The following is a 27,405-nucleotide window of genomic DNA, read 5'->3' on the forward strand; positions in this document are numbered from 1 at the left end:
TGGGCTTTAACCCTTGGTGGCTGCAGAAGGAAGCAGTGATCTGAGATAATGGCCAAACCTAAACCTAGCAGAGTTTCTCAGCTCTGCAATTGCTTGGCACTTGGTCCTCTGGTCTCTCCCAAACAGGGCCACGGAGCAAGGACAGGGCTGTAAGATGATGGAGGGTCTAAGCCTGGGCCAGCCAGCCTTGGAGGAGTTTCCTTTTTGCTCTCCCATCTAAAGATACTTTATCTGTCTTTGGGATCTTCCACACTGTGAAATGCTTACTTCCCTCCATAAGGCTACAAGTCTCTTTTGAAGCCATGCCCAAAAACTCTGCACGCACAAGAACGGCAGCAGATACCTGTGAAAGGAAATCATTGTCCCGTCCGCTTTTACGACTATGAAATTCAGGTTTCCTTTCCCGGCCCCTTTGTTCATGGTAGCTAATTTAGGTCCCGATCCTGCGAGGAGTGTTTGAAGTTTCGAGCACAGGGAAAACACTGGTAAACACAGACAGCGGCTTGGTAACGGGACATTGTATTCTCCACTGCAATTACACAAGTTTGCACTGCAGCTGAAGGCCTGTCATGGGCGTTATCTAGCACGCTCCCACATCAAGAAAGAGCGTAATCCAAATGTGTATTTATTTAATTGTGCAGGGCAACTGCCCAGATAAGGAGAGCTATAAACCTAAGCCGGCCAATTATTCATCTGTGGTAAAGTTTTTTAAGTTTCAAGCAAGTTCAAACTTGAGCAGGGCTTGCTGCAGAAACGCGGCACAAATGTTCAGATGTCTCCGTCGGAGGTGAAGCCATCACGTATTGCGAACTTGGACTGCCACTCAAGATTGTTTTAGTTTATAACAAAATGGTATTCTTCTGGATCTACGTTGCTGTAAATGGAAGAAAAAGCGGTTCCTATTAAGCAATCCCAAGCTAAATCCAGTTCTGAGTCCTACTTTCTGGTAACTTTTATTCTCCTGTTCAGCCAAGGGTGAACCTGCCAAAAGCCTAGGAGCTTTGAGCCTGCATTTTGCAGCACTACATTTGACCACATTTGAAGCCATGGTTTAGATTCTGGTAGAGGTGTTTGTTAATTAAACTGATTAAATCTAACCAGTTTAACATTTAAGATTATTCGAGTTATACTTTTGCAACCAGGAATAGCTAAGAGAATTGGCCGGGGTGTTTAGGTATGAATTAAAAGATGAGAATTTGTGTTCAAGCACAACAGTACTTATCATTATCTGTGCTGCAATTGTTCATTATTTGCATACTATTTTTCAGAAAACCGAGCAATTTAGTGTAGCAGCTCACAGTTTATTTTCAGAAATGTTGGCGGGGAGCTCTTACAGAGCTACTTTTGAAACACATTTGGGTAACGGGCTGCCAGCAGATTGCCCTTTTAAGATTCATATTTCACTCGCAGCTATGTGCAGAAATCTTTGAAGAACTTGAAAGTAACCTATCTTCCCTTGCAATTATTTTTATCTAGAGTGGTTGTTCCCACATCAGATAGAGGTTTATGGGTGAACCCCGGAGCCTGAACCCTCTTCCTTATCAGCACCTGGTACAGTGCGTGCTGCCAGCTGTGCCTTACTGGCCTGGCAGCTGAGCACAGCTCCGCTTTCCCATTCAGATGGATGTTGGGTCTGCCCTCTAACGCATGATTTGTGAGGCCCTGGAAGGGGATTCCCAGCTAGAATACGGAGCTGTAGCACCTCCTGTGCTGTCTTCCATGAAAACTTTGATGCTAAAGCTGTATTGTGATCTACACTACTTGGGCTTGATTATGAAATGAAGACAGATATCGATGCATCAAAAATGTGTTTGTTTTTCTTTGTTTTGTTTTTCTGGCTGGTATTTTTGACAAGTTCTGGAATTTTCCTTTTCCTTTTGGGCTCACTCCTTTGACTAAACAGCCATCATGGGGAGGGAGATAAAATCTTATGGCCTATGGTCATAGTGTAGTTAAGTTGGTGTTAACCAGAGGCTTCACAGAAGTACTGCTATTAGCCTTATGCAAAGAATGTTTTTTGTTTGAAGGTTGTCAAGCTTTTGAGTGATAACATGATGGATTTTTTTTTATCAAATGTGTAAGATTCCTTCATATCGCAAACACAAAAAATAGATAAATAAAGCAAGTCAGACCTTGAGTCTGAAATACATGGCTTGTCCTGGAGGTGCTGGTGCCTACCATCTGTCTGTGCAGTAGAGAATAGCAGAGCTGGATCCCTTTGAATGAAAGCAGTGGCTCCAAGTATGTTGCAACTGTGTCTAGGCTCCGATGTGGGCTTTTAAGAGCCATGAAATTCTTTTGCCAGTTCTGTGAAAGCACGTTTTAACCTTGAGCCTTCCAGCAGCATCCCACTTAACATCGCCAAATGGACCTTTTAAAATGAGTGCCATCAGCCCCCTGAGAGCCTGGTTTTGCAGAACACTTCACTGTGCACAGCCAAAGGGGGGCAGGGGACACTGTGCTGCTTCGGATTACCTGCTCTGTGGAAAAGCACAGGGAGATGGTGTTCAGCTTAATGCCCCATGTAGGAAGCACATCGCCAGTCTTTGCAGGGGATCTTCAGGTGATTCAAGGGAAGTTATGGCACCTCTGTATGGCAGCCATGTATGCAGGCATATGTAGGTGCATACAAAAATGTTGAAATGATTATTCAGTGAGGGTGGAGACTGTGCTAAATTAAGTATTTCCTTGCTCTTGCAACACAAACATTGTGAAGTGTAGTGAGCAAGGTAAGGGTCCCATCAATGCCTTTTAATCATACACCATAATTCCCATCCTGATAGTCATGTCCAATCTATGTGATGCTGCCTAGCACGCATCTTCTACATCTCTTCCTCAGTCTCTGACGTGTTCCTTGTGTCCTTGTGCCTGTCTTGATCACCTAAATTTGTTCCTGTCCTCATTTGTCGCAGTTTGATGGATGGAGTCCTGTGCAAATACTCTCTCTTCAGGTACAAATCTCGGTGGCTGATGATGCAAATCTTCCTTGCATCTGCTGGGTACAGTTTGTTGCTTGCAAGTTGCAAAACAGAACTACATCCACTTGTACATCCAGGGAGAGTTGGGACCCAACTGGCTTTTAAGCAATATCAAAAAGATGCTGTATAATGTCACATAAAGTTTGTCTCCTTTTCAAAAACCCCTTCTTTTCATTATTTCCTCCAGGGAATAATCGGCAATGTATAACATAGTTACTGCATTTTCTCCTTTGATATGCACACATAAAAGATGGTATCCTCCTATAAAAGGATTTTTGCTTGGAGAAATTAAATGTTCAATTATGTTAAAAGGGATAAATCGTTCATTTTCAAGTGCATCTGTATTCATGAGTCATATGACATGAATTAGGAAAAACAACTGCCCAAAAGCAAATTGCATAACAAATATGCCTTGGAAATAGTTACTTGAACCATTTCAAAACCTTCTCTTGATGGCAGATTTCAAGTGCTTAACAAATCAAGTCAGAAATGTAAATCTTCAAAGGTTTTTTCAGGGTGAGATAATTTCTTTGCAGGAGACATCCTGACAGCTGTGTTTCTGTTGAAACAGTTAGTACTGATGGCTCCAGCATTGAGCGGGTACCTTGCAGGAAGCGTCCCTGCTGACACAAAAGAGGCTCAGCACCCATGAAGAGGAGCTTCCACTTCATTTCAGAGTGACGTGCTGAAGTAACGTGGGCTTTTTGAGTGTGTGGAGCTGTAGAGGTGGAGAAGGGTATTGGAAGGGCAGGTCTCTGTCACTAGCTGTGATTCATAACAACAAAAATAAGTCTACTCGTAAGTTCACACGGACCTGGCTGAACTTGCTCTTCTGGCAGTGTAAGGGCCTGTGACATCAACCCCATAGCCACGAGGTTTCAGATAAACCCGATAAGCCCGAGCTTTTGAGGGAGCCGAGTACTGTTCCAGGTGAGCTGGGCTGCAGACCAGGCATAGCAGAGGGCTGTGCAGAGATGCTGGCTTAAGGCCAGGAGGCGATGTGCATGAAGGACCGAACCGGTCTAGCAAATCCTGCCTCTCAAAAGATCGTTAGCTCCAGCAGAGCATCGCCCTGGCATGGCCATACCACCTCTGAAATGGCACTGCTGTTTCTGGCTGCAGAACAACGGTTGTTTGGTGCTCACCTAAGTGAGACTGATCAGCAATGCAGAAACACCTGAGAAGACTGACTTTCAGCAAGGGAGAGGTATTGACCCTCTGAAAGTCAGGCTCCTTTAAGGGCATCTCCGACGGCATGCTCAAATATCAAAGCATCTCTCATGTTTATTACCCTTTAGAAAGTAAGGCCATAAATTCTCATTTGGATGGAAGAACTGTTTGTAACCTGCAACAAAGCTACCAGTTTTTCTAGTAGACTTTGTGAGGCTGTATTCATTACTCTCATTAAACCTTGAGATCATTCAGTGATGAGTACCGTTTACATTCGCGTATTTATAGTATTGTTTCTGGTCATTCTTTATCTACTGGATAACTTCTTGCCTTTGTTTAGCTTAGGAATTGCTCTTTGAAAACAGTTGACATGTATGTATATTTTTGGCAATGGCGTTTTCCCAGGTATTACCCCAAGTTTCTTCCAGCAGATGTAGGACCTACTGAACATAATGAGTCATTGACGTTGTTTTCTTTTAGCAGTAGGAAATGGCAAAGGTTTGAAATGGTGTCTATCTAAAAATGAATAATGCTGATTTTCCTACAAGTTCTTTAGCAATACCACGCACTGTTGGACTGATCCACAGCCACAAGACTACCCTGAACAACAGACCTCGCATTTAGAGGCTGCTCTTGATGCTTAATCTTTAGATGTCTGGCCTGGGGAACACAGAGTAGGGTCTGCCTTAGGTGGCTGTGGCGCTGCATAGGGTGTGCAAGCAGAGGTTGTGCCACACACAACCAGAAGCAACCCGTTCCTGAGCCAAACCAGGGAAGAGAGCGACAAAAAAGAGGGGGCAGATCCTAGCCCCTGTCCCTGGGAGCACGTGTTACCAAGTTTTCCCTCTCCCAAAATGAAAAACCGGGTTTCCAGGGCACACAACCAGCCCCTCCAGTCCATCCCGTACTCTTTTTCTAGCCCAGCGGTTCTTAAATTCCTTTTGGCAAAGTAATACGGTTTTCAACGTGTTATGTAAGGTTCATGTTTTTCACCTCTTAACCTCTAGATGTGTGTTTTTCTTTTGATCCGTGTTTTCCAACATATCTAAGAGCACTCGATGCCTAAAAGAGTAAAGGCACATTCCTTCTGAAGCTACATATTCATTTTGTCCAATTAATATTGTGTAGAAAGATCGTTGGTGGGTTTTGTATGTATACATTACTAGAAACCAAAATTACTGTGTGCTGGAGATAAAATTAGCTTTTGAAATTCCTTTTCCCTTTTCAAATAAAAATAGCAGGATCTGCCTTTAATTGACCACCTCAGTCATCACAGAGGCTTCCTGTGTGCAGAGGCTTTGCTTTTAGTATCTGTTTTCCCTTGGCTTTAAAGAGCAGTCTTTATTTGCAAGTTTATTATAGAAGCATTCAAATTAGAGGTGGGCTGAAACCGCAAAGTTGACGTCCGGATCTGGATGCAACCTTCTGAAAGCTACAAGGCCCAGGTTTTTGATTGTCCTGACCAGAGGCTAAAGAGGTGTCTGTAAAAGTCAGGTTCGGTCACGTCTCTGGGTCTAGAAATGCAATACTTTGGCTCAAGCCCTTTTCTCCAGTATGTTTCATAAAGCTAGACTACTTAGTTGATTGTTCATGGACTGATATGAAGGAAGAGCATCCCATATTTAGTTATTTTCCAGATGAGACAAGGAATGTAAACAGTGCTTTCCTAGGCACAAAACGGTGTGAACAAGTGTCTTTCAATGCAAGATGTTCATAACCTCCTTTATGATGTTGGAAGAGATCTCACCAGGGTCTCTTGATGATTTTTATTTTTCTATTGCAGGGCTGGGAGAAGGTTCTGCTCTTCTTCATCCGGACAGCAGGTCCCACCCTCGGTCCTTGGAGAAGAGTGCATGGAGGGCTTTCAAGGAGTCACAGTGTCACCACATGCTGAAACACCTGCACAATGGAGCCCGGATCACTGTGCAAATGCCTCCCAATATTGAGGGACATTGGGTATCCACTGGGTAAGGAAAGATCAAACAAGATGCTTGAGTGATGTATGTGGAAGAGAAAAGGGGAAGGAAGCAGAGAGGAAGTATGAATGTTCCCACTTCAACCAGCAGGGGAAATACTTCCCTTAATATGGTGATGCTCCAAATTCCAGATGCTTTATATATGTTTATGCATAAAAGGAGAAGGAGCTGCGTTATGTACATAGGAATAGCATGCTATAAAGCTGTCTTGATGAATCAATTTGTGGTCTGGATTTTAAACAGCATGCTGTGAAGTATCTTTAAATCTCTTTTCAAATAAGAAAGAGACCATTGAGTTGCCAAAATGGATGCTTATTCAAACATAGCATTATACTATCTTTGACTACATGCATTAGATCCATCAAATGGATCCTTGTTTTCAGAGCATTTGTCTAGCACAAGTTTTATTAGCAAAGAAATTAAGAAACTGTATTTCACCACTTCTGTTCTTCTCTATACATGATGACTTTTAATTCAGAGTGCTATTTTTCTTTCCATGTCTCAGCAGGCAATATTCACCCACTAATTTGAAGTGACTTATAGTAGGAAAGTCTGGGGATTTTTAACAGGAAGAAGTGTATTTATGTTAAACAGTGTGGATGACAAAGAAGGGGGACAAGTCTGAAGGTATAAAAGGATTTTCTAGAGGAAGTGGAATTTAGCTTCTATTTACACCTTCAGGAAAAAAAATAAAGTAAAAACACTCCATTAAGCAACCTCAATACTACATGGTCCATATTGAAGCCAAGTAGAAGTTTTGCATTAACTGCCACCCCTGTTGAAACTTTGAGTGCAAAAGCTGAGGACAAGATCCTGCAGGTCCTTTGCAGACCAGAGCTGGCGGTGCACCACTGAGAAGCCTGTACAGCAGCTGTAGAAACCTGTTCTTTGCACTGTTCTGTGGATATTTGGCATTTTGCTTTCTGATGTTATCAGCCCTTTTGCTAAATCTACCATGCAAAAGAGAAGAATAGATGTTTAATATGCTGCTACTTTTTTCAGAGAATTGAGTCATGCGGCAGTACTTAGACAAAAAAAGAAAAGCAAAATATGACTCAAGGTATTTAAACCAACAGAGCCCTTAGGTAGATACAATCTCCATGAAGAAATATATTGATAATAGCATAATAGTAGAGGGAATGGTTGGCAAATTGGCAGGTGTATATACCTGGTTCCGATTTCCCTCCCATTCATGCCAGAGTTACATGAGCACCCAGGTATCTCTGTAGACCCATGCAGTGTTGCTCACTCTTGTTACCTGAAGTGTACATGATGTGCAGCCTTGTTAAAATTTTGTTTCCATCACTCTCTATCTTCCCACAGCTGCGAAGTTAGAGCAGGCCCCGAGTTCATCACAAGATCATACAGATTCTACCACAATAACACATTTAAAGCCTATCAGTTCTATTATGGTGGCAATCGCTGCACAAACCCTATCTACACGTTAGTTATACGTGGCAAAATTCGACTTCGCCAAGCATCCTGGATCATCCGGGGGGGTACCGAGGCTGACTATCAGCTACGCAACATACAGATCATATGCCACAATGAAGCAATAGCCAAAAAATTAAGTGAGTTGGTGAACCACACGTGTCCTGGATTTATACCAGAAGATAGTCCCTGGGAGCAGGATGTGAGCTATGATTTGCTGAGAGAAGAGAACGGTTGTGAATGCACCAAAGCTCTGAATTTTGCCATGCATGAACTCCAGCTGATCCGTGTGGAGAAGCAATATCTGCATCACAACTTAGATCACCTTGTGGAGGAGCTATTTCTCGGAGACATTCATACCGATGCTACCCAGAGGAGGTACTACCGACCCTCTAGTTACCAACCTCCTCTTCAAAATGCCAAGGTACGTGTGTGTATAAATGCCATCTTTTTAAGATACCAGTGACAAAGCCTGCATTATTCAGCTCTTCTGAATCAGAGTACTAGTGTAATCTAAAATGCAGATGTGGTTCTAAAATAAGAGATGGATGGTGGCCTTACAGGTGATGTAGTCAATTATAAAAAGATCACAGAACATATATCATGTGAATAGAAACTCTTCTGTGCTTCATGAGACTGCATCAAATGTGTGAAAAGTAGTCTGATGAGCTAAGTTCAACAAAGGCCACTCTGAGTCTGGAGAAGGAATCAAAGACATGTATGCAGAGGTGAGAGTTGTTGGCTGGGACTATTGTTGTGGGCTAGCAGCAGAGAAGAAAGAAAGTTTGATACAGCACTGAAAAAAGGCAAGAGAAAGAGGCATCAGTGGATGCTTGTTTAGTTGCAGGAGCGTCAGGGAGAGAGGAAGTCAAATTGTATCAACATCTGGAAGTTAGGTGATCCATAACCTGGAGAGAAAAAGAGGAAATTGGAAGGTAGAGACATGAAAGGGACAGCGTGAAGGGAAAAAAAACCTGACAGATTTTGCAGGTCATGAATCCAGAAGCACGCACACACGTTAATGAAATGAAAAACAGGTGCATTTTGAATGGGTCTCTAATTTCATTGATAATTCAGTTTTCAAAGGGGCCTCAGAGTGCCCTTAGCTTCACTGAGAACTGATCAACCCATAGTAAGTCAAATAAAAATCAAGCAGGAAGAGTAGACATTGATGGCCAGAAGCAGGAGGTCTGTCTGTACATCTTTACAGGTGATGTTTCAAAGGAATGCAGCAATTGGAACCACATTGCAGGCTGCAGTTGCTATCAGTATGTTCCAGCTAGGTACTGCTGCAGGATCACTTCCAGCTAATGGGTTATCAGAATTTTTTATCATCTCACTGCAACTGATTCAAACATCAGGCACAGCTTATCAGCAGTAGCAGGAAACATAACAGGGGAAGTGAGAGTTTAGATGAGAAAACCTTGGCTTTCCCTTTCATTCAAAACTGCTCTGTCTGCCCTGTGTTGTGTCTTCCTCCTCTGAACTTCAGTAGTTCAGGACTTTACTTGAAACATTTTAATATCCTGGTCTGGTGATAATTTTAATCTGCAGTATGCATATCTATGCATATCTATGGATATCTGCATATCTATGCCTCTATACAAACGCTGCTGTCATTTCTGTTATTCTTACGCTCTTTTCAAGTGACCGGGGACAAGTGTGTTTCTTCTTTATAAACATACATCTTCCCAAACTGGAGGGTTTCAGCAGCAGTAGACGAACCACAGCACATTCCTCATCAAAAATGTTGGATTTGGCAGTTTACATTTTATTTAATTAATTCAAACAAGTGCATCTACTTTCTCTTTGCTCATTTGGGAGAGAAGGTTCTTTACTAAATCTCTTCCTTGAAAGAAATCTGTAGGGTCAAATTATCTGACACCAGCTGTGTGAACTAATATGTTATATTAGTTCAACAAATACGGGAGATCTTTTTCTGACCACCTGTACAGAGACCACATGTATAGAGACAAAACTACTGATTTAATCCATCCCAGCTGATTATATTTTCAGGTCTATTTGGTCAAGTCTAGTTATCTTATTATGGGCTGATAGATGACATAGTAAATGCCTAATGTATTTAATGCCAAATGCGTTTCCACCTGGTAGTAATTTCATTACAGTCAGAATGATCAGGTGTGCTGTTGACCAGCTTTCTGAAAATAAGACTTTTGCCCAAGTCCGATGTAATTTTAGGACAGGCTAGTCACAATTTTCCTGCCTGTCTCTTGTACTACTATAGCATCACTTTTTTGCCTCTCAAATATAATGCCTCTGAAATGTAATGCTCCAATTAAAAGGATTAAATCTTGCATAAAGAGGTTTCTTTCTCGAGCCAGGTTAAAAAACAAAAAACAAAACTTAAAGACCTTACAGTTATCTGAGAGCAGTGAAACTCTCACTTAAAATTACAAAGCCCGTTATCTTAGGCATAATATGATGTAGCTTGTATTCTGATGTATCATCCAGCTGTGGCACCATGGAGGGCACCTGTCTGAGCCACCCTGTATGCATTTAGCCCACAGTCCCACGTGGCATGGTGGGCAGGTCCTGTCCTGAGCTATGCATGCTCTGAAATGAGTGAAAACCTACAATGTGGATCTCATACTGTATGTTTACAAGAACTGGGGGAGTAGGAAGGCAGACAAGCCAATAAGTTATCCATTGGTATTCATGAAGTACAGTGCTTCCAAATAATACTTTTGGTAGCCAGATCTTGGCAGAGGCTGAATCTTGAGGCTGAATTTCTGTCACTGGAATGCCATTCACACGAGTACTATTGGCTACAGAAAGTGCTGTTACTATAGAAAGCACAAGTTAACTCTGAGTACACCAAAATACATACAAATTCCAGCTCTCCGTGATGAAACCCCTGTAGCCTCACAAATGGAGCTGCCAGGTCGTAACTTTCAGACCAGTGCTCGACACCCATTTTGTCCAGTTACGAGTTCTGGCAAGTTACTTTACCTCTGTTTCTCCTCAAATGTTTGCCTGCACAGCCTTTTTGGCTCCTACAATGTATGCATGTGTACATACAGTGTCTGGTTTACAGGGACACCAATTCTCAGCTGGAGCCCTCAACTGCAGAAGATGGGAAGGTAGAACTCAAATTTTAAGTGTGCGGCAGCCTAGGTTCTCTTCGTATTTTTGGTGAATTAATCTTGTTCAGATTTGATGTGAGATTTGTTTTATCTTGAGAGAAGTTGGGCTTGCTGATAGAAGTTTTCAGCGTAGCACAATTAATAGTACCCCTGAAAAATGAACCTTAGCGTTAGCTCCCTTGAAAGACTTTGTGGGTTTTGATTTGTTCTTAGCCATGAAGTTCTGTCTGCTAACAGGTTCTCAACCTGGCTGTATGACTTGGTGTTTGCTGAATGGAGGAAGAATAGTAACAGAGATGCATTTTTTTTCAAGCTCAGGCAAACATACCACTGAAAGGTTATAACCCTTCTTCTTTGAACTCCTTTCCTTCTCTAATTGTTGCTCCACTGGGACCCAGCTGAAAATGAGTTTAAATGCTAAATTGAGTTTAAAACTACAAGTCACAGACTCCTCTGGAAACTGGACACCATGAATAAATAGAAACGTTAAATCAACTTGTTTTTTTAAGGTTTCTACAGTCATACCAAGAGGCTGGGGAGGCCAGGAAATTGCTTCTGAAGTGAATCAGGTGTATTGTGTGGAATCTTTCATTTAAGGCTTTTTTCATTTCCTTTTTATTTATTTTTATTTTATACTTATAAAGGCCTGCCTAAAATAAGTTAAGAGGATTCAGATTTTGAGTTAAATTTATAGTTAAGCCGTATATAGAAGAAAGTTCCACCCAGCTCAAGAGTTTACACAGCCTGTAAGTTGGATGTGGTAGCCACGTTCATTACTTATGTGGTTGAAATGAATGGTAATTAAAAGCAAATGATTGCTGGATATGCTAGGAATGCCAAAGCCACATGATCAGGACTTTAAACAAATAGAATTGGACCTTCTCCAAACTCCTGCAGTGATTTCACCACAGGATGGTAAATCAAAAGGGCTGTCCAAAAACCAGACAGCTTTATACCGAGCTACAAATCTGAATAATTTCACAGATTACCATATCTCAAGTGTTCATATAAAACCAGGGAGCTTTTAAAAATATCTCATATGTCATCTCTTAAAGCTTTACAAATGTTCGTAGATAAGAGCATACCTTAAACAAATTCCTCTTGTAAAATACATGGAAGTTCTTAAGTGCAGCTGTTTAACAGGTCACTGTATAGATTTATCTTAGCAGTCCTCTAGCTTTGCTCAAGGTATGAATTAGGACTTGCTGATGATGTGGGTTGAATGTGTCTTTGATGTGTCTTGATGTAGAGAGTTTAGAAAGGGATTCAAGCTAGTGCATGTTGAACTTCTTTACCCAGCGGGAAAGAGCATGCTGATGGAAAGGGCAGGATGGTGGAATTGCTTGGACGGCATCATCTGTATTGTACAAAAAATACTGATTAGGACAATACCAAGGAGCCTGGCTGACCAGTCATAAAAACACACCTGATTTGCAAATCTATAGGGGAACTTGCAGCATGAAGGAAGGCTTGAATGCAGTATTCGCTCGCTGTGCATAAGGACAGAAGATGTTTTCCGAGACATCTGCTCTGTCTAAAAACACAGGAAATGTTTACAACAGCAATACTAGGACACTGGTTTCACATCTAATTGCCTCAGAAATACCATTTTGTAAACAAAGAACTCCTTGTGCTATTTTATCATCTGACTGAGTAACAGGAAAGATCAGTCCACAGCTGTGATGACAGGTCATTCAAGTTAGATCTTTTATTAGGAATAAGGCTGGAGTGATCTGGAACATCACAAGAATCCTAAAACATGCTAGAGTAACTTTCCTTTTGTCTTTGCCATGTTCAAACGTTTGCTGGCCACACATTTTCATTAAAATTTTCCCAGGGAAAAGCAATCCCAAATTGTCAATCCTCTCTGACAAGTTTATTCACCGTTGGAAGCTGACTTTCAGCACCACTCGGTGTTTGCAGCTGGAGCTGATTCCACGTATGGAGGCTGGTGCTTGGGTTTTGGTTTAGCCAGGAGGTAAAAGAACAAAGTGCACAAGGTTTTCTAAGCTTTTGAAAATGTGGGTGTTCATCTCTTTGAAACTCAGTTACTTCATCTGTAGGGGGAATGCTGAGTACTGGAGGTGCTCACAAGGAAATGCAAGCAGAAGTTAATAAATAGATCTTAAACATGTGAAGTGCCTCAGAGAAATACGCAAAATATTATCTCAATCAAAAAGCATAATTTTGGAGGACAAAACTCCTCTGTTTGCCAGAGCAGTGCTACTAGACTTCCAGATTAAGCCAACACATGAAGGGTTTCTTTTGTTCATTATTACTGGCAAAAGACTCTTGATTAGGGAAATTATGAGGGCAGCAAAGAAAGAAGATTGAGAAGACTGTTCAAACAGGTTAATTCCAGGTTTATGAACAACAACAATGTGTATGATGCACTTCAAAGATAAGAGAAGCAAACAGCTCCTAGCCAAACCTTCAAAAGCTGTGTTGGTTTTAAAACCATATTCATCTTCACTGATCACCATTTCTTCTGCAATTACAGTAAAAGTCTGCTCCAACACAAATACAGTACCCCAGATCAGAGTTAACTATTTAGTTTAGCAAAATAAAAGAAGGGTCTTCAGATCAATGCAGCAAATATATCTAAACTACTGACACCTTCCTTCTCATTGGCATCGAACCACAATTACTTCATCTTTTGTAAGCGGGAATGGAGGACTCATTGCCAATATTGCTATGCAGTAGCATAGTAGGAGTATAAGTAGGCTTACATAGGTTGCTTTTTAAAGGCATTATAGAGACATAAGGCAGCTTTATTTTTTAATATTCTGCTCCTGAAGATGGACCATCAAACTGTTGCTTCATATTTTCCAGGATTTTTTTTTTACTTACCAAAATATTCATGTCACTATAAATGTAGTATCATTTTAGTTGGATAGAGGACATGCAAGTAAATTCATCTGAGAAAAAGGCCATGATTTATCTATGTTCCCATCTTTGGTGCAGGCTAAAGGAGTTTGTATGATAAGGGAACAAGCAGAAGACTCTTGTATTTCATTTCGGTCCTGTTTATTTCAGTTTTATGCAGGGTTGTGCAATGGAATCGACGTGATAGATCAGACAGTTGTGTAATGGTAGTGCCTTCAGATTCCTTCGCTATCTTTCTCTTCCTGGGAGTAGTTAATAAAAACCATTCCTCAATATCTTAAAATATATGGTACATATTTGTAGATAAATCTGAACGTACCTCCACCCTCCTTACTGCGTGCAGCTCCTCTGTTCTCCACCAAAAGAAATCCCAAACTGACAACCCTGCAAAGGAGTTACCGCTCTCCCCAGCATTTCATTTGCTTCAAGATTTTTTAATTAAAGTTCTAAATCTTTGTTATTCTTCATTCCCTTTGGCAAGCTGAATTACAACTCTGTCAACCATGCTTTTCAACTCCCCAGAGCCAGCCTAATGCATGTTAGCCAACTTAGCTTCATATGAGGTCATGGAAAGCCTGCAAATTATCACTTTTGTGGTAGAGGGAGATTGTAGCCGTTTGTTAAAGTGTTGTCTTGGTCTGCAGTTATCTGGAGCAGTGGAAGAGTGGAGCTTGATACTACCCTGAGCAATTCATAAAAGTGTTCTTTGGGTGGACTCGGTCCTTGGCAGCGTGAGGCAAAGCATCTAACATTTTCTGTTTACTTGGATGCATTTCCTTGAGCTGACACCTTCTCCCAGCTGATGTTCTCCAGAGGTTTGCCTTTGTACTTGTCCTGGGAGCATGCAGTTATTGATACCAAAACCTGGCACCTGGCTTCTTGGGCGGTGAGGCTGAAGGCACTCTGACCATGCAGGCCTCGTCCTGGGCCTATCTAGCCCAGCCCATGACACACACAGCGTTCAGGTGGGAGTTGGGGGTCACTGCTAAGCATGTCTTTTCTTTCCCCTCTTCCTCAATGCTTTCTCTCTTGGTCAGAATCTGCCCTAAGAGGGGAGTCCCCGACACAAGAGCAAGACAAACTTGTGAATAACCAGAGCCTGGGCTGCTTCGTGTTGCTTAGGAGCATCTTCCCTTGGTGGCAGGTCTTCTGCTAGCCCTTGCCACGCACAATACAGTACAGATGCAATCTGTCCTCCTCTTTCAGCCATGAATAATACCCACTTCTTGCCATGAAACCAATGCAAATCAATGCTAGCCAAAGGTGGGTTTATGCCAGCTGAGAACCTGGTTCTTCCAAACAGGCTTTCCATGTTACACCTGCAGAGGCGCAGGTAAAACAGACGTAACAGCTTAAGAATGTTGTAGAAATATTTTTAATGTCAGTATACGACTTGATAAGGCAAGATATTGCTACAAAAATGTGAAATATGTGACTTCACTGGGTATTGTAACGGAGCAGTGGTGACAGCAGCCCAGGAGGAGGGAACAGACCCAGCTGGCAATAATATTGGGAAAGGGAGGGATGGGTGTACTTAAAGTAGCCACATGGAATATCTGAGTTTGAATAAAAACTGAAAGTTGAAAGGCCTGAGCCCCAAGAGAGAGATTACAGAAAGAAGCAACTGCTCTGCCAGGAGTTTAAGGGTTGGGTTTTCGTTTGATACTGGCATTACTGGGAGGAAAGAGGAGAGCGAGGAGGGAGTCCAAAGGCAGCAGAGCTGACTGCAAAGAGCATGCACTTTTCTGTGTTTCTGAGTCAGAGCTGATGCTTGAATTTCCTAACCAGCTTATGGGATAGGAAGGATGTGCAGCAGCTCCAGATAAAAAGAGAAGGTGAGATGATTTCCCAAATTACTCTGGGAAAATAATGTGTAATTTCATGTCAGTTTCAAGACCTTGCAGATATGAAACAAACTGCTGCTGAGAAAACTCCTAAGAAAGCCCCTAAAATGCTTTTCTGCTAGGAATGCATGGCATCTCTCAGACTCTTAAGTAGTCACCATCCCTGGGGGTGTTTAAGGAAAGATTGGACGTGGTGCTTGGGGACATGGTTTAGTGGGTGGCATTGGTGGTAGGGGGATGGTTGGACGAGATGATCTTGGTGGTCTTTTCCATCCTTAACGATTCAATGATAGCAAAATATCAGAAACAGTCTTCTACGGGGGAAAACTTGGGAAAAGCTGATCAGCTGGCTCTGCTTCAGGCAAATACCATTTATCTTTTTTAATTGAGATACAGACTCATTTTCAGCATATAAAAATGGATAGAGTAAATAGTTTTGAGCAGTATTTTCAAAGTATCTGTATTTTCAACCTCCTCTTTACTAATTGTGCTTGTTTGTTTTGTCCCTAAATACAACTTGCAGTATATCCTGCAGGTCCTCTCTTTGATATTAAGCAATGATTTCAGCTTCTGGTTTAACCATAAGGAAAGAGTAGATTTCCTATACATTTTGGAAAGGGTTTGGCCCATAGATTTCTTGGGCAACAACAGCAACAAACTACAAAGTTGTTCAAAGAAAACTAGAACACCTTCCAAAAAGATCTTTCTACGTGTTATTCTAAGCCCATTTTACCATTGCTGAGAGAACATCCCAGTTGCGCGATAGTTTTTTTGTCCTGGGCCATAACAAACACTATGAATTGATTAGAGGAGAATTAGCTCTAGGCAGCCACAGAATCCAATAGAACTTAAGCACAAAAATAAAATGTGCTGAGACGATTTGTGTTTCCGACTATCCACAGCAATTGGGAAGAAGATCAAGCAACCTCATCCTTGTTTGCTTTTTTATTAGAAACCTCTCTGCTTGGCTTCCAGAGCAGTCTGGCCCTGTTACCATTTCAGCTGAGGCAGCAGGAGGGAGGGAAAAGGAAAAATGTTCATGGAAATTTTCAGATCACAAACTATTTTCTCCCCAAGTATACAAGAACTGTTTCCAGCCAGAGATTCAGGCTTATTGCAACCCTTGTGGCCTCATGGATTAATTCACAAGTTGGCTTCAGAGAAGCACCCAGGAGGGTGAGGAGCTGGGCCAGCACGGATTCAGCATTGCAGAGCTTCAACAAGGCTCCCTTCCCCTCATCTCCATGGGAAGGGATCTTGCAGACACCGAGCAGAGGCCATCCCTGGGGCTGTTCCTTTCCACAAGACCCCCGTATTAAAAATACTGCACTGTACACCTAAAATATTTGAAACATGAAACAGATGTGCATCCTGTCCACTGATCATTTTATTGCTTTTTAGTTTATGTCACGCTCAAATTAGCTTTTTATTAGAGAGTACTTAATTGTGTTTGGACTCAAATGTCTTCTGCCTCTGTTCTGTATTTTCTTTGAATGTCTGTTTTTAGAAAATAATCTTTCCTAAGACAAATGGAAAGGGAGTGATTTGCAAGGCCTTAGCCAGTGCAATTAAGAACCAAAAGCAGCTGACCTGAAAAAGCAACAGTGAAAAATACATTCAGTTGTTAAACATGAATTACTCCATAATTAAGTCCAATTGACTCACAATAAAACTAGATCTTTCTCATGTACATTACTTGAACAAAAATTGTACTGACGGGTTTTACATGTGGCACATTCTTCCACTAAAGAGTTCATAACTCTGTGAAAGATAATATCAGAGTGAAAAGTGTAGGCTTAAATTCAAGCACTAATCTAAGAGAAGCAATGCATTCAGGGTATGGCATTAAGAGATGCCTGAGCCACTTTGGTATCTCACTGCTTTGAAAGGGATACTCCTGCTTCCCTCATAACTTCCCCAGCTTCTCCCTGTCCTACTTCCTTTTTATTGCAGCAAGTGCCCATTCACCACAGCCACTTCATCCAGGTGTTAGGCAGCTGTAACACTTGTCTGCCCCATGGCAGGACAGCGATACTGGAGAAACAGGTATTTATTTCATGGACACCTGGCCTGGTTCACTGTCCATGCAAGGACAACAGCAGATTTTGTGGTTATGTGAAACCAAACCCTTTCCAAAGAAAAAGACTGATATCCTCTAAAGAGAGCTAGAGGTTCAACAGACCCCCTTCATTAGTCCCAAACAAGCTTGCAGATGATGAGCATTTATTGTAGACAAGAGGAAGGAAGACACTGGACTTCTGTCAGATTGTGCATGAAAGTTTGCTCAATGAATAGAGCTACGTGCAAATATATTTATTTATCAATCTATCATATACAGGCCCATTACATTTCTGTCTGTTTTCCGACAGCTCACAGTCTTTATTTAACCTTCTACCAGTCGTGCATCAAACAGAAAAGCTGTAATTGTCTGTTTCTGTGAACTGAGATTAAGTCCATGGGAAGGTCACACAAGAAGCCTGTAGCAAAATAGAAAGACAGGCCGGATCTTGACTTCTCTCTTGACCATAAGAAAGCCCAAATTGAAACTCGCAGTCTCAGAAAACACCCCATTTTTACAGTCCTTGTGTATTATCTGTGCTTTCGGTGTTCAGGGGAACTACATATTTTGCACCAGTCTCTGCTGTTAGTTACAATGGCACAAATCTGCTAACTTCACCAGTCTCAGTTTATTTACTCAATTAAAAATACTTTGTATTTTCATTAACATACCAATGGCCCTTGTACTTGCTTGCAGATGCTGGAAAATGAATTTTAAAAATAGTCAACAAGCTCCACAATGGGAAAGAATGACATCTTCTTCTGTAGTATGCTGACACACGGTCCCCAGAAGACCATTTGGTTTTGGGTGGAAAGCCCCTCTGGAGGTCAGCAGGTCTCACCTCCTCCTCAGAGCAGCTCTGTTGGCCAACACTGGTTCAGGTCACCCTGGGCTATATCATTTATAGTTATTTTGCAGACAGACCATTACTCTACAGCCTGGTGAAGCTGGCAGCGGACTCATTGGTTTCACTGACTTTTGATGTCAATGTGATCTGTAGGGGAGGGAAATATAAACCCTATTCAATATGTGTAAAAGGGATGCATTGCCTGAGGTGTGTTGGTTCTCAGAAGCTACCTATGGTTGTAATAGCAGACAGACTGAGGGCACAGATGAAGAATGTGTAAATGTGCTTCCTAAAGAGTGCCCTGAGCTGAAGATAGCAAATAGAGAAATGATGACTCTGTAGTAGCACATGTGGGCTTTAAAATATTAGTGATGAATTTGAGAATTTATGTAATGGGATGAGCTCAGAGACATCACAGAGAAGAGGACTGGAAAGGGGCATGAAGGAAAAGCGTTCATGCTATATAAATTCCTCTCCCCAGTGGCTGTGTGGGAGTTTCAGCTCTTAGCTCAGTTCACTCTGAAACTCCTCACAGCTTGAACAAAGTAGGTGACACAAGGAACCCACCCTGTTCATCCCCCTGTCTCCAGGAGGGATCAGGTATCCTCAACAGATGATGGAAAAGGCTGGCTTTGGAGTCTTTGCCTCTTGCAGAAGTGATTAGCACATGGTGGGCAGCACATGGTGGGCAGCTCCATCCATGCATCACAAAATGGCCTCACCCCTCAGGGACATGGCTGGAAGCTGGGCCATGTGGATCCCAGAGGTTTGGTGCTCAACAAAGTGGTTCTTCTGTGGGCCTTCATCAGGCCTGACAGACACCACAGACCTCATTCCTGGTGGAAAGAGCCATAAAGCTTTCATTGTGTTCAGTGACAGTAGGCCGTGTCTGCTGCCTGGAGCACCTCGGGCTCTGTGCAAGCTCACTTACGTCCCCATATCCATGGTGCTGTCAGCAGAGCTGTGTGCCTGACGCAGAGAAGAAAATTGGCAGAGGCTACAGTTAAGACTCCTCTAGATACACAAAGGGTACGCTTCATGACCTTGTGTTAAGGCTCAGGAAAGCTGAAAAGGTGTAAAATAGCAGGTTGCTGTTCTCCCAGGCCACTGCCCAAAGAAATGAGGGTTTCTCTTTGCCTCCTTGCAGAACCACGACCGCACGTGCATCGCGTGCAGGATCATCTACCGCTCGGACGAGCACCACCCTCCCATCCTGCCCCCCAAGGCGGACCTGACCATCGGGCTGCACGGCGAGTGGGTGAGCCAGCGCTGCGAGGTGCGGCCGGAGGTGCTCTTCCTCACGCGGCACTTCATCTTCCACGACAACAACAACACCTGGGAAGGCCACTACTACCACTACTCCGACCCCATCTGCAAACACCCCACCTTCACCATCTACGCCAAGGGACGCTACAGCCGAGGAGTGCACTCGTCCAAAGTGATGGGCGGAACGGAGTTTGTGTTCAAAGGTAGGGTTGCTCAAGGTGGTTTGATTGCTAACGAGTTCATTTCATCATTTGCAGAATTTACTCCTTTCTTGGGTGGTTTTAGGCCTTCTGTGATTGCCCAGGCAATGCATGATGTTTTACACCACTGAAGCAATGCTCATTTGAAGCAAAATAGAGAGATCTTCAGTGCAACACAAGAAAATAAGTCTTCACATCGCTAAGTCTTGGAGCCTAGTGGACAGACTTCAAACATCTAAGCAAAGTGCCCAAGATTAGATCCATGTCCTAAGGCTCCTCCGGCATAGAGGGGAAAAAAAAAAAAAAAAAAAAAAAAAAGTGACTTCAGAAGGCATTTCAGGTCATAAGTGGTATAAATCATTTTTTGGCAAAGACAGATACAGTAGCATATGTCTTTTCATCAGCTTCCAAGGGGGCCTAGAGCAAGTAGTGATGTCCCTGAAGACAGCTCTGATTAATCCCACCGCAGTGAATACTGGATGTATCTAACAGCCCCCTCGAGTACACCAGGAAGCAGCGCTCAGCGGTGACGCTACCCAGGTCCCTGTGGCTGAAAAGCCTTTTCATACAAACAGCCCCACAGCAGCCTACTTAGAAAGAGCTCGGTGGTTTTAACCACTCGCACAAACAAACATCTCCAAAACACGACGTCCCTCCACGGCGCCAGCCCCAGCGGAGCCTGTGGAAACCCCGAGCATACTGTAGGCTCTTACCCTCCTAATTTCAGTTGCCATATGAAAAGCATATAGCTTCTTGTACATCTCCAATTTAGGAAAATATCTAACTATGAGAAATGTTTTACTAATCTAGGATTTTCATAGGAGGCAGGAGATATCCCTGCCTGTCAGAGCTCTTGTTCTTTCTAGCTGTATGCAGCATGTTCCAGCTTAGCTCCTAGGATAAAATCCAGTTTTTGCTTGAATTTCTGTTTGATAACCTGCCAATTTACCTCACAGAGCAAGGTCACTAATTTTGTTCTTTTAAAACTTTTCGGTTCACTCTCTATAGATTACTTTTTATACCAACTAGAGCAAATAACAAGAGCTGTTGAGCTTTTGAGTCAAATATCTGCTTGTAAAACTTCAGAATAAATATTTGAGTATAAAGTATAAAAATCTAAGTATAAAAAGACACATACATTATTAACATCCTGTGCAAGAATTTGTGAGTTTGGTGTGTTGGGAGGCATGAGGGTTTGTAATTTACTTGTGTTTTGGTCAGCACCAATCTATTCTGAAACCCTTTTCTTGATATACAGTACCAAAAGCACACCAAGAACTATCTCTATTCAGCTTCCACAGGCTCTTTCAATTTGGCTTTTCTCAACTTTTTAAACTCATCTGAAAAATAAAACTCTACATGCTCTAAACCCTTATGAAAAGTAGCATACCTACAAAAGGTATAGAGGTAATTTTGAAGTGAAGAAGTTGCAACATTTTTTGTGTTTGATACTGCAAGCCGCAGTCACCATTTAGATAACAAGAAGTCTCTCTAGTTCAGAAATACTTAATACAAAATACTACAGGCAATATATAAAGATTGTAGTATTTTACAAATTTTACAATTGGAAATTATTATTTCACTAGCTTTATGAGGCAGCATATGTTTTAAAATGATAAAAATAGGTTCTAAATAGCCCTACTTATGGATAAATATGGATGTTAATAAAATATGAGCAGAGTTTTATTGTTTCCTCTTTTATGTATCTCAACCAGGCTTTATCTGGAAAGGATTGCCTGGAATTTATGTAAAGCTCTGCTCAGTCTCTGACTGAGATATGCGGCCATCAGGTTTTCTTCAACTGAATGTGTGTGTGTGTGTGTGTGTTCAGTACCCGAAGCAGTTATATCAAAAGTGTAAAATGATGCAAATAGATTTCCTGGCCACACCTACAGTATAAGAAAATTGATTTAAGAAAGAACAAAGAGATTCAGAGCTGCTGTAATTCCCATTGGTTAGATCAAAAGACATCCTTAAGCAAATTCAGGAAGCATCAGCACCTACACAAGGGACGTATTTAAAATAACCTTGTCCCCATAGCCGCTAAACCCATTTGGCAACATGCCTCGCTTGAACCTTTGTGACATTGCTAGCAGCAGAGATAAGATACAGAAGTAAAAGAGTCAGTTTCAAAAGCATTTTCCAATTTTCTTCCCTCACTGATATTACTGTGCGTTTTTCATCAAATGCTATGGTCCTGCCTGCAAAGGACATGGTGCTGCCCCATATGGGCAGATTGAAGGCTGAACCCCTATTTCAGTGATGATTTCTTGGGTATACCCCAAGCAGCATGTCGCCTTTGCCCCTCTGCTAATACCCCCTCTTCCTCGCTTGCAGTAAACCACATGAAGGTGACACCCATGGACGTATCCACAGCCTCTCTGCTCAACGTCTTCAACGGGAACGAGTGTGGGGCGCAGGGCTCCTGGCAAGTTGGGGTCCAGCAAGACGTCACCCACACCAATGGCTGCATCGCGCTCGGCATCCGCCTGCCGCACACCGAGTACGAAATCTTCAAGATGGAACAGGACGCCAGGGGCAGGTACTTGCTCTACAACGGTCAGAGGCCCAGCGACGGGTCCAGCCCTGATCGACCAGAAAAGAGAGCCACGTCCTACCAGATGCCTTTAATTCAGTGCGCTTCGTCCGTGCCCAGATCTGAGGAGTCACCAGAGGAAAATAAAATACGTCTGTATAGCAGCAGGGCACTGGCAAAACATCCCAGCGCCCCAGCTCTTGCTTTGGTGTTGTTTATTTGTACTGTGACATATTGGGACATTCTCAGCTAGAAGTGAAAAAAAAAGAACTATTTTTCATGACTACAAAGCCAGGATTCCATAAGACTGAGGGTTGTTTTTCTTCAGAAAGAAAGGGACGTTTATTTTCTTGATGCACTTGAATGCCTGAGAACTGTTGTTCTTTTCCTTTTTTCCCCCCCTCCTCGAATCACAAACAGCACTCGTTTGATGTTTCTTGTGCTTTGAACTTCATCCAGTCTGATCCCTGGCCTGACATGACTGCACAAAAGTAATTGCACTTTAGGACTGCAGACTTCTGGGGGGGGAGGGATAGGGTCTCCTTTTTATTATTATTTTTTTTTAAACTGCTAGGGTGAACATTACAATCCTGCTTCAGTCGTCTCCGCCGTTTTACCATTGTGGTACTTTCTCAGCCCAACACTCAGTTTCTCATCAGAATTTAACTCTGGGGAACAACTCGGTGTAGTGTTAATACTGTGACAGTGGCTTCCCCCTCTGACTTCAGGACTCGGGTGTAGATATGTATATAAGAAGAAAACCTACAAGGATTTATCTAGCCCTTATCTCACAGCTCAACAGAAACAGCAGATCAACAGCCCTCCATTGAGACAGTGGTAAATGGTTGATATCTTCAAGTAAAAAAAAAATATTCCAAATAATTTAAACTATTTTTACAACTACTAAGTTGTAATTCCTTTTACAACTTTTTTTTTTTTACAACTATTTTACAACTTCCTTTTACAACTATTAAGTTGTAAAACTAACCAGTGGCTTAACATTTTCTCATTGATTTCGTTAGCTATGTAGTTGCTTCAGGACCTCCCTCTAAATCGAGTAAATAGTTACAACCAAGCCCCCCTAAAGCCAGACAGAAAAAAGCATTTTTTTTCTGTCAGATACACAAAGCCCAGGTAAATTGCTGATGGAAGCCTGAAATGGCTTGTTCTGTTCCCGTGTTCATGAGGCCTCGTGTACTCCACGTGCAGTAGTTATAGCTTGGATGTTGTAACACTGCCGCCTCCTCCCTTTTCTCCTTGCTGGAGGATCCAAACACACAGCGTGGTTTCACCAAGGTTGCACCCACACTGGTATGGGGAGACACTGCTGGGAAAGTGGGAGAGGCAGAGCCCTCAGAGAGCTTCCCTCAACAACACCTGCTCTGGAAACCCTCGGATTTTCTCCCTCTGGCAAATACCTTCTTGTGTACACACTGACATGGATGGAAGCAGAGAGAGCAGGGGAGATATTTAAGGCCAGCAAGGAGGTACAGCTCATGGATGAACCATGCTCCCAAGTTTTAATGGGGAGGAAGCTGAGGGCACAGCTCAGCCTTGAGGCCTTTACTGATATACACACGTGCTCTGGCTCACATGGGGAACCTGTGAGAGCAACACAAGGAGTAAGGTCACTGTGTTTCATCAGCAGTAGCTTCTAGCTGCCCCGTCCCGTGCTACAGGAGGAAGAACCCTCCAATGTGTCATTTCTAGCATCATAGGAAAAGCCCATCTTGAATACAGCTCTTTCAGCTTTGCACAGGTGAGCGCCCATACCGTGTGCTACAGCAAAAGCATGCTTTGAAATAACAGCGATAGCATGGACCTTCCTAGCAAAGCAAGCAGGAAAAAGCCATCCAAGTAGCAAATGGCTGTACTCAGGCTCCCTACCTCCTCAACGTTTGTGCCTTCTTGACAGCTTGCTCCAAGCTGGTTTCAGCCTTTGACAGGAATTCCCTGAGTGATAAAGAAATCAGTTCACCTGTTTTCGAGACAGCCAGAGGAAGAGGGGGAAGGAACAACCACAGGCTCTCACTACCACATCACACCTTTCACATTTTTTCCCCAGACATGAAATGTCACAGAAAACCCGTAAATAGCTCAAGAGGCAGAACAGAGCTCAGGGTGACTCAGTAGCCAGCAGACAAAGCACTCATCCATTCACCTGGTACCAGATCCTCCTTCAGCTCACTGGGAGGAGCTGAAAGCCAGCTCACCATGACAAACCAAGCCCTGAGAACAACAGCTGCTCTGCTCAGCATTTCTTAATAGTTTCCTGCTCCACACCATCAAACCTTGAAGAGTTCTGGATGGTTGTTAGCATAGAGGCATCAGGAGCACAGCTTTAACCAGAAGGTCCAGAAAGGGATGTGAAGTCTCTGAAAGAGAACCTCAAAACCAGATAGGAGTTTGATTTTCTCCAGCTAGACCTCAAGTTTTCTATTCAGCAAATGTACACCAGCATGTTTCCAAATAAGTTGTTGAGGTATTACAGGATTTCAGACAAGTTCCTTCAAATAGTAGCTTAGTCTCCAACTTCTGTTTAAGACATAGGTGCATGAGTGAGCCCGTGTTAGTTTCTATTTATAAGGATGTGTATGGTGTGATGTCCCTTAGACCACAGAAGACAAGCTTCTTTCACCACATTAGGTGATCTCATCTCCGGAAAAATATAGATGGCTGGGAGCTGTTAGACCCTCACACCCCTCCCTACGCAAGGCCCACACAAACACGAGTCCCAGCTGAAATCTGCCCGTCCTTGAAACGCAGGACTGAACCCAACAGCAAGAGCCACTCCGCAGCACGATGCTCCACATTCACCAGGGCAAGGAGCCGCAATTTATGACTGTGTTGTGGCTCCTCCGTAAACTGCTTAACGTCAGAAGTATTACAACAGTTTCAAGAGAAAGACCTGTCCAGTTCTTACCTCAAAAAAGCACATCCAAACCTAAACCTCCAGTTAAATCCTTATTATGAATCACTGACTTGCACCAACCTAGCTTTGCCAAGACATAGGGCTACACTAAATGCAAACGTGACACAACATAAAAACCAAACAAGTGCCTTTTCTTCCCTATCACCCAGAGATGGTTATAAAGGAAGTGCTAGAAAGAGACCTTTGTGATGCATTACCCCCCCCCCAAAAAAAAAAAAAAAAAAAAAAAATCTGCTTCTGGTTTATTTTGGCTCTGGTATATTATGGTTCTTCTGGTTTATTTGTATTGTTGACTTGAAACATAATTTTATGATTTTATGATCTGGGTTTTTAGCATATGCTGCAGCACCAGCTTCCCTCCTTGTGCCTACATATTTTCCCTTTATTTTCCTATTAGCCACTAGAAGCCAAGTTGGACACAGATAAGTCAGCCTTTGGAGTGCATGTGTTATTTGTCAACCCACGTGCCCTGCAAGGGTTCTCCTACGTTACAGGCCCAGGATTAGGAGCTGGGCTCCCTTGATCTCTTCATCTCATCAGGCGCTAAGTTTACTGTTGCGTGGCCCCACACACATCTGTGACAATATACTCCATTCATTTTGTTTCTCCTGCCTGACCTCGTGTGCTGGCAGCCCTGACTGCTGAAGGAGCTAAGCCACAAGTGGCTTAGCAGTGGAAGACCTACAAGCTGAGCTGTTTGTCCCATACCAAAGCTCAGAAGCATTAATGAGGGAAACAATTAATTTGGGCATCTTCAGTAACTGCCAGGGTTGCCAAAACAGGTGAAAGGTTTCCACTTGTCACCCCTGTAATATTCTGGTGGAGGAGCCACCTGCCAGAAGAAATGGTAATCTGAGGAATCTCTTGGGCAACTTTGCTTTTTAATACATGCTGTCAAAAAAAAAAAAAAAAAAAAAAAAAAAAGGATCAGAAAGCTGTAACAGTTGTTCCTGCTCTGTTTCTATACCGTTTACATACTGTGCCTGCTGCCCTGGGTTAGAATGTCATTTGTAAGACCAGAGGTCCATGTTTTAAGATGCAGTGTCTGTCTTGCTTGAGTTGGAGTGTGCTTGCTTAAAGTGCAGGATTTAAAAAGAAAGAAAAGAAAATCTCTTTATTTTTGTAAAGCTATTGAAGATATTTTTCTTCTCAACTAGATGTTCCAGATTAAACTGCCGGGGAAGTTTAAGCACTTGTTGAACTATTGATTAAAATAAAAAAAACTATCTAAAAAAAAAAAAAAAAAAAAAAGAATTTCTTTGCACCCTACACATTAGTTTCCTGTTGACTCACCACCTGTATAGAGTGATGCACGTCTCAAAGTGATAACCAAAATCCCTGTTGAGGGACTTGTTCACAGAAAAGCTCGTTTCTTACCACCTGTAAGAAAATATCATTTACTTGGGAACACATCGCTAGAAAAAGCTCTGCTGAATGCAGCAGGGGTGATTTGGGCTTCGCAGCACATCTTTAGGTTCTCTGAAGAAAACGAGCCGCAACGCAGGCTGGAAGCACACCACAAGCAACGCTGGTGTTGGCTTGCAAGGTTAGCACGGTCGGAGCAGCTGCGTGTCAGTACAAAGGGTGTGGTTTCCACAGAAAGAAAATATTTTTTCATAAATGAACTGTAATCAGATGAAACGGCATTGCTATTCTGCTATTGCATCTCACTTGCTCTAAGGGTACAGCCTGGGGGAGGGAGCAGGGAGCAGAAAGGACGCTTTTCTTACAGAAACCCAAAATGAACTGAGAATGCAAAGCAAGCCACAGGGTAACAAAAGCATCTTTCTTCAATGCTGTGCAGTTTCATTACTCCCTCGCTCGCACAAAGAGAAGAGGCGAAATGAAGTCAATGAGACTTCCACCACCAGCTTCAAAAGCTTTGCATTAGATCGATTTCTGAGTTTTCAGAAGTGACTCAGGATTTTTGGAAACGTGACAGCAGATCTCTGCAAGATGAGCTTGATTTTCAGGAAGCATGCCCTAAATTACAAGGCACTCCAAATGCAGTAGCCACAGTCTGAAAGAAGTGGCCACCCTTTCCACACAAAGCTGTGGGCATGGATGAATTCAGGCATAAGTATATTCTACGTGGCATAATTCACCCCTCCTGACACAAAAAGGAAGGCTAGGTAATAAAAACCAGCACCACTAACTCTGAATTTTATTGTTAAAT

The 27,405-nt window shown here is 42.5% G+C and overlaps 1 protein-coding gene across 2 annotated transcripts in view; it reads left to right on the plus strand.

Annotated features, from left to right (window-relative positions):
• Positions 1 to 26,534, plus strand: part of APCDD1 (APC down-regulated 1) — a 29,663-nt gene extending 3,129 nt beyond the window's left edge. The window contains exons 2-6 of one of the 2 annotated variants that reach the window (XR_014316935.1): positions 5,932 to 6,115; positions 7,448 to 7,979; positions 19,443 to 19,764; positions 22,099 to 23,134; positions 25,627 to 26,534. Coding sequence is in view for 1 of the 2 variants with exons in the window: in XM_082753605.1 (XP_082609731.1) it covers positions 5,932 to 6,115; positions 7,448 to 7,979; positions 19,443 to 19,764; positions 22,099 to 22,550 (1,490 nt within the window). In the remaining variant the exon portion in view is untranslated. Of the gene's footprint in view, positions 1 to 5,931; positions 6,116 to 7,447; positions 7,980 to 19,442; positions 19,765 to 22,098 lie in introns of both variants that reach the window. The other variant, XM_082753605.1, reaches the window with a different exon arrangement.
• The last annotated feature ends 871 nt before the right edge of the window (positions 26,535 to 27,405 follow it).

This window comes from Aythya marila (assembly GCF_965140915.1).
Source record: "Aythya marila genome assembly, chromosome: 2".
NCBI lineage: Eukaryota > Metazoa > Chordata > Aves > Anseriformes > Anatidae > Aythya > Aythya marila.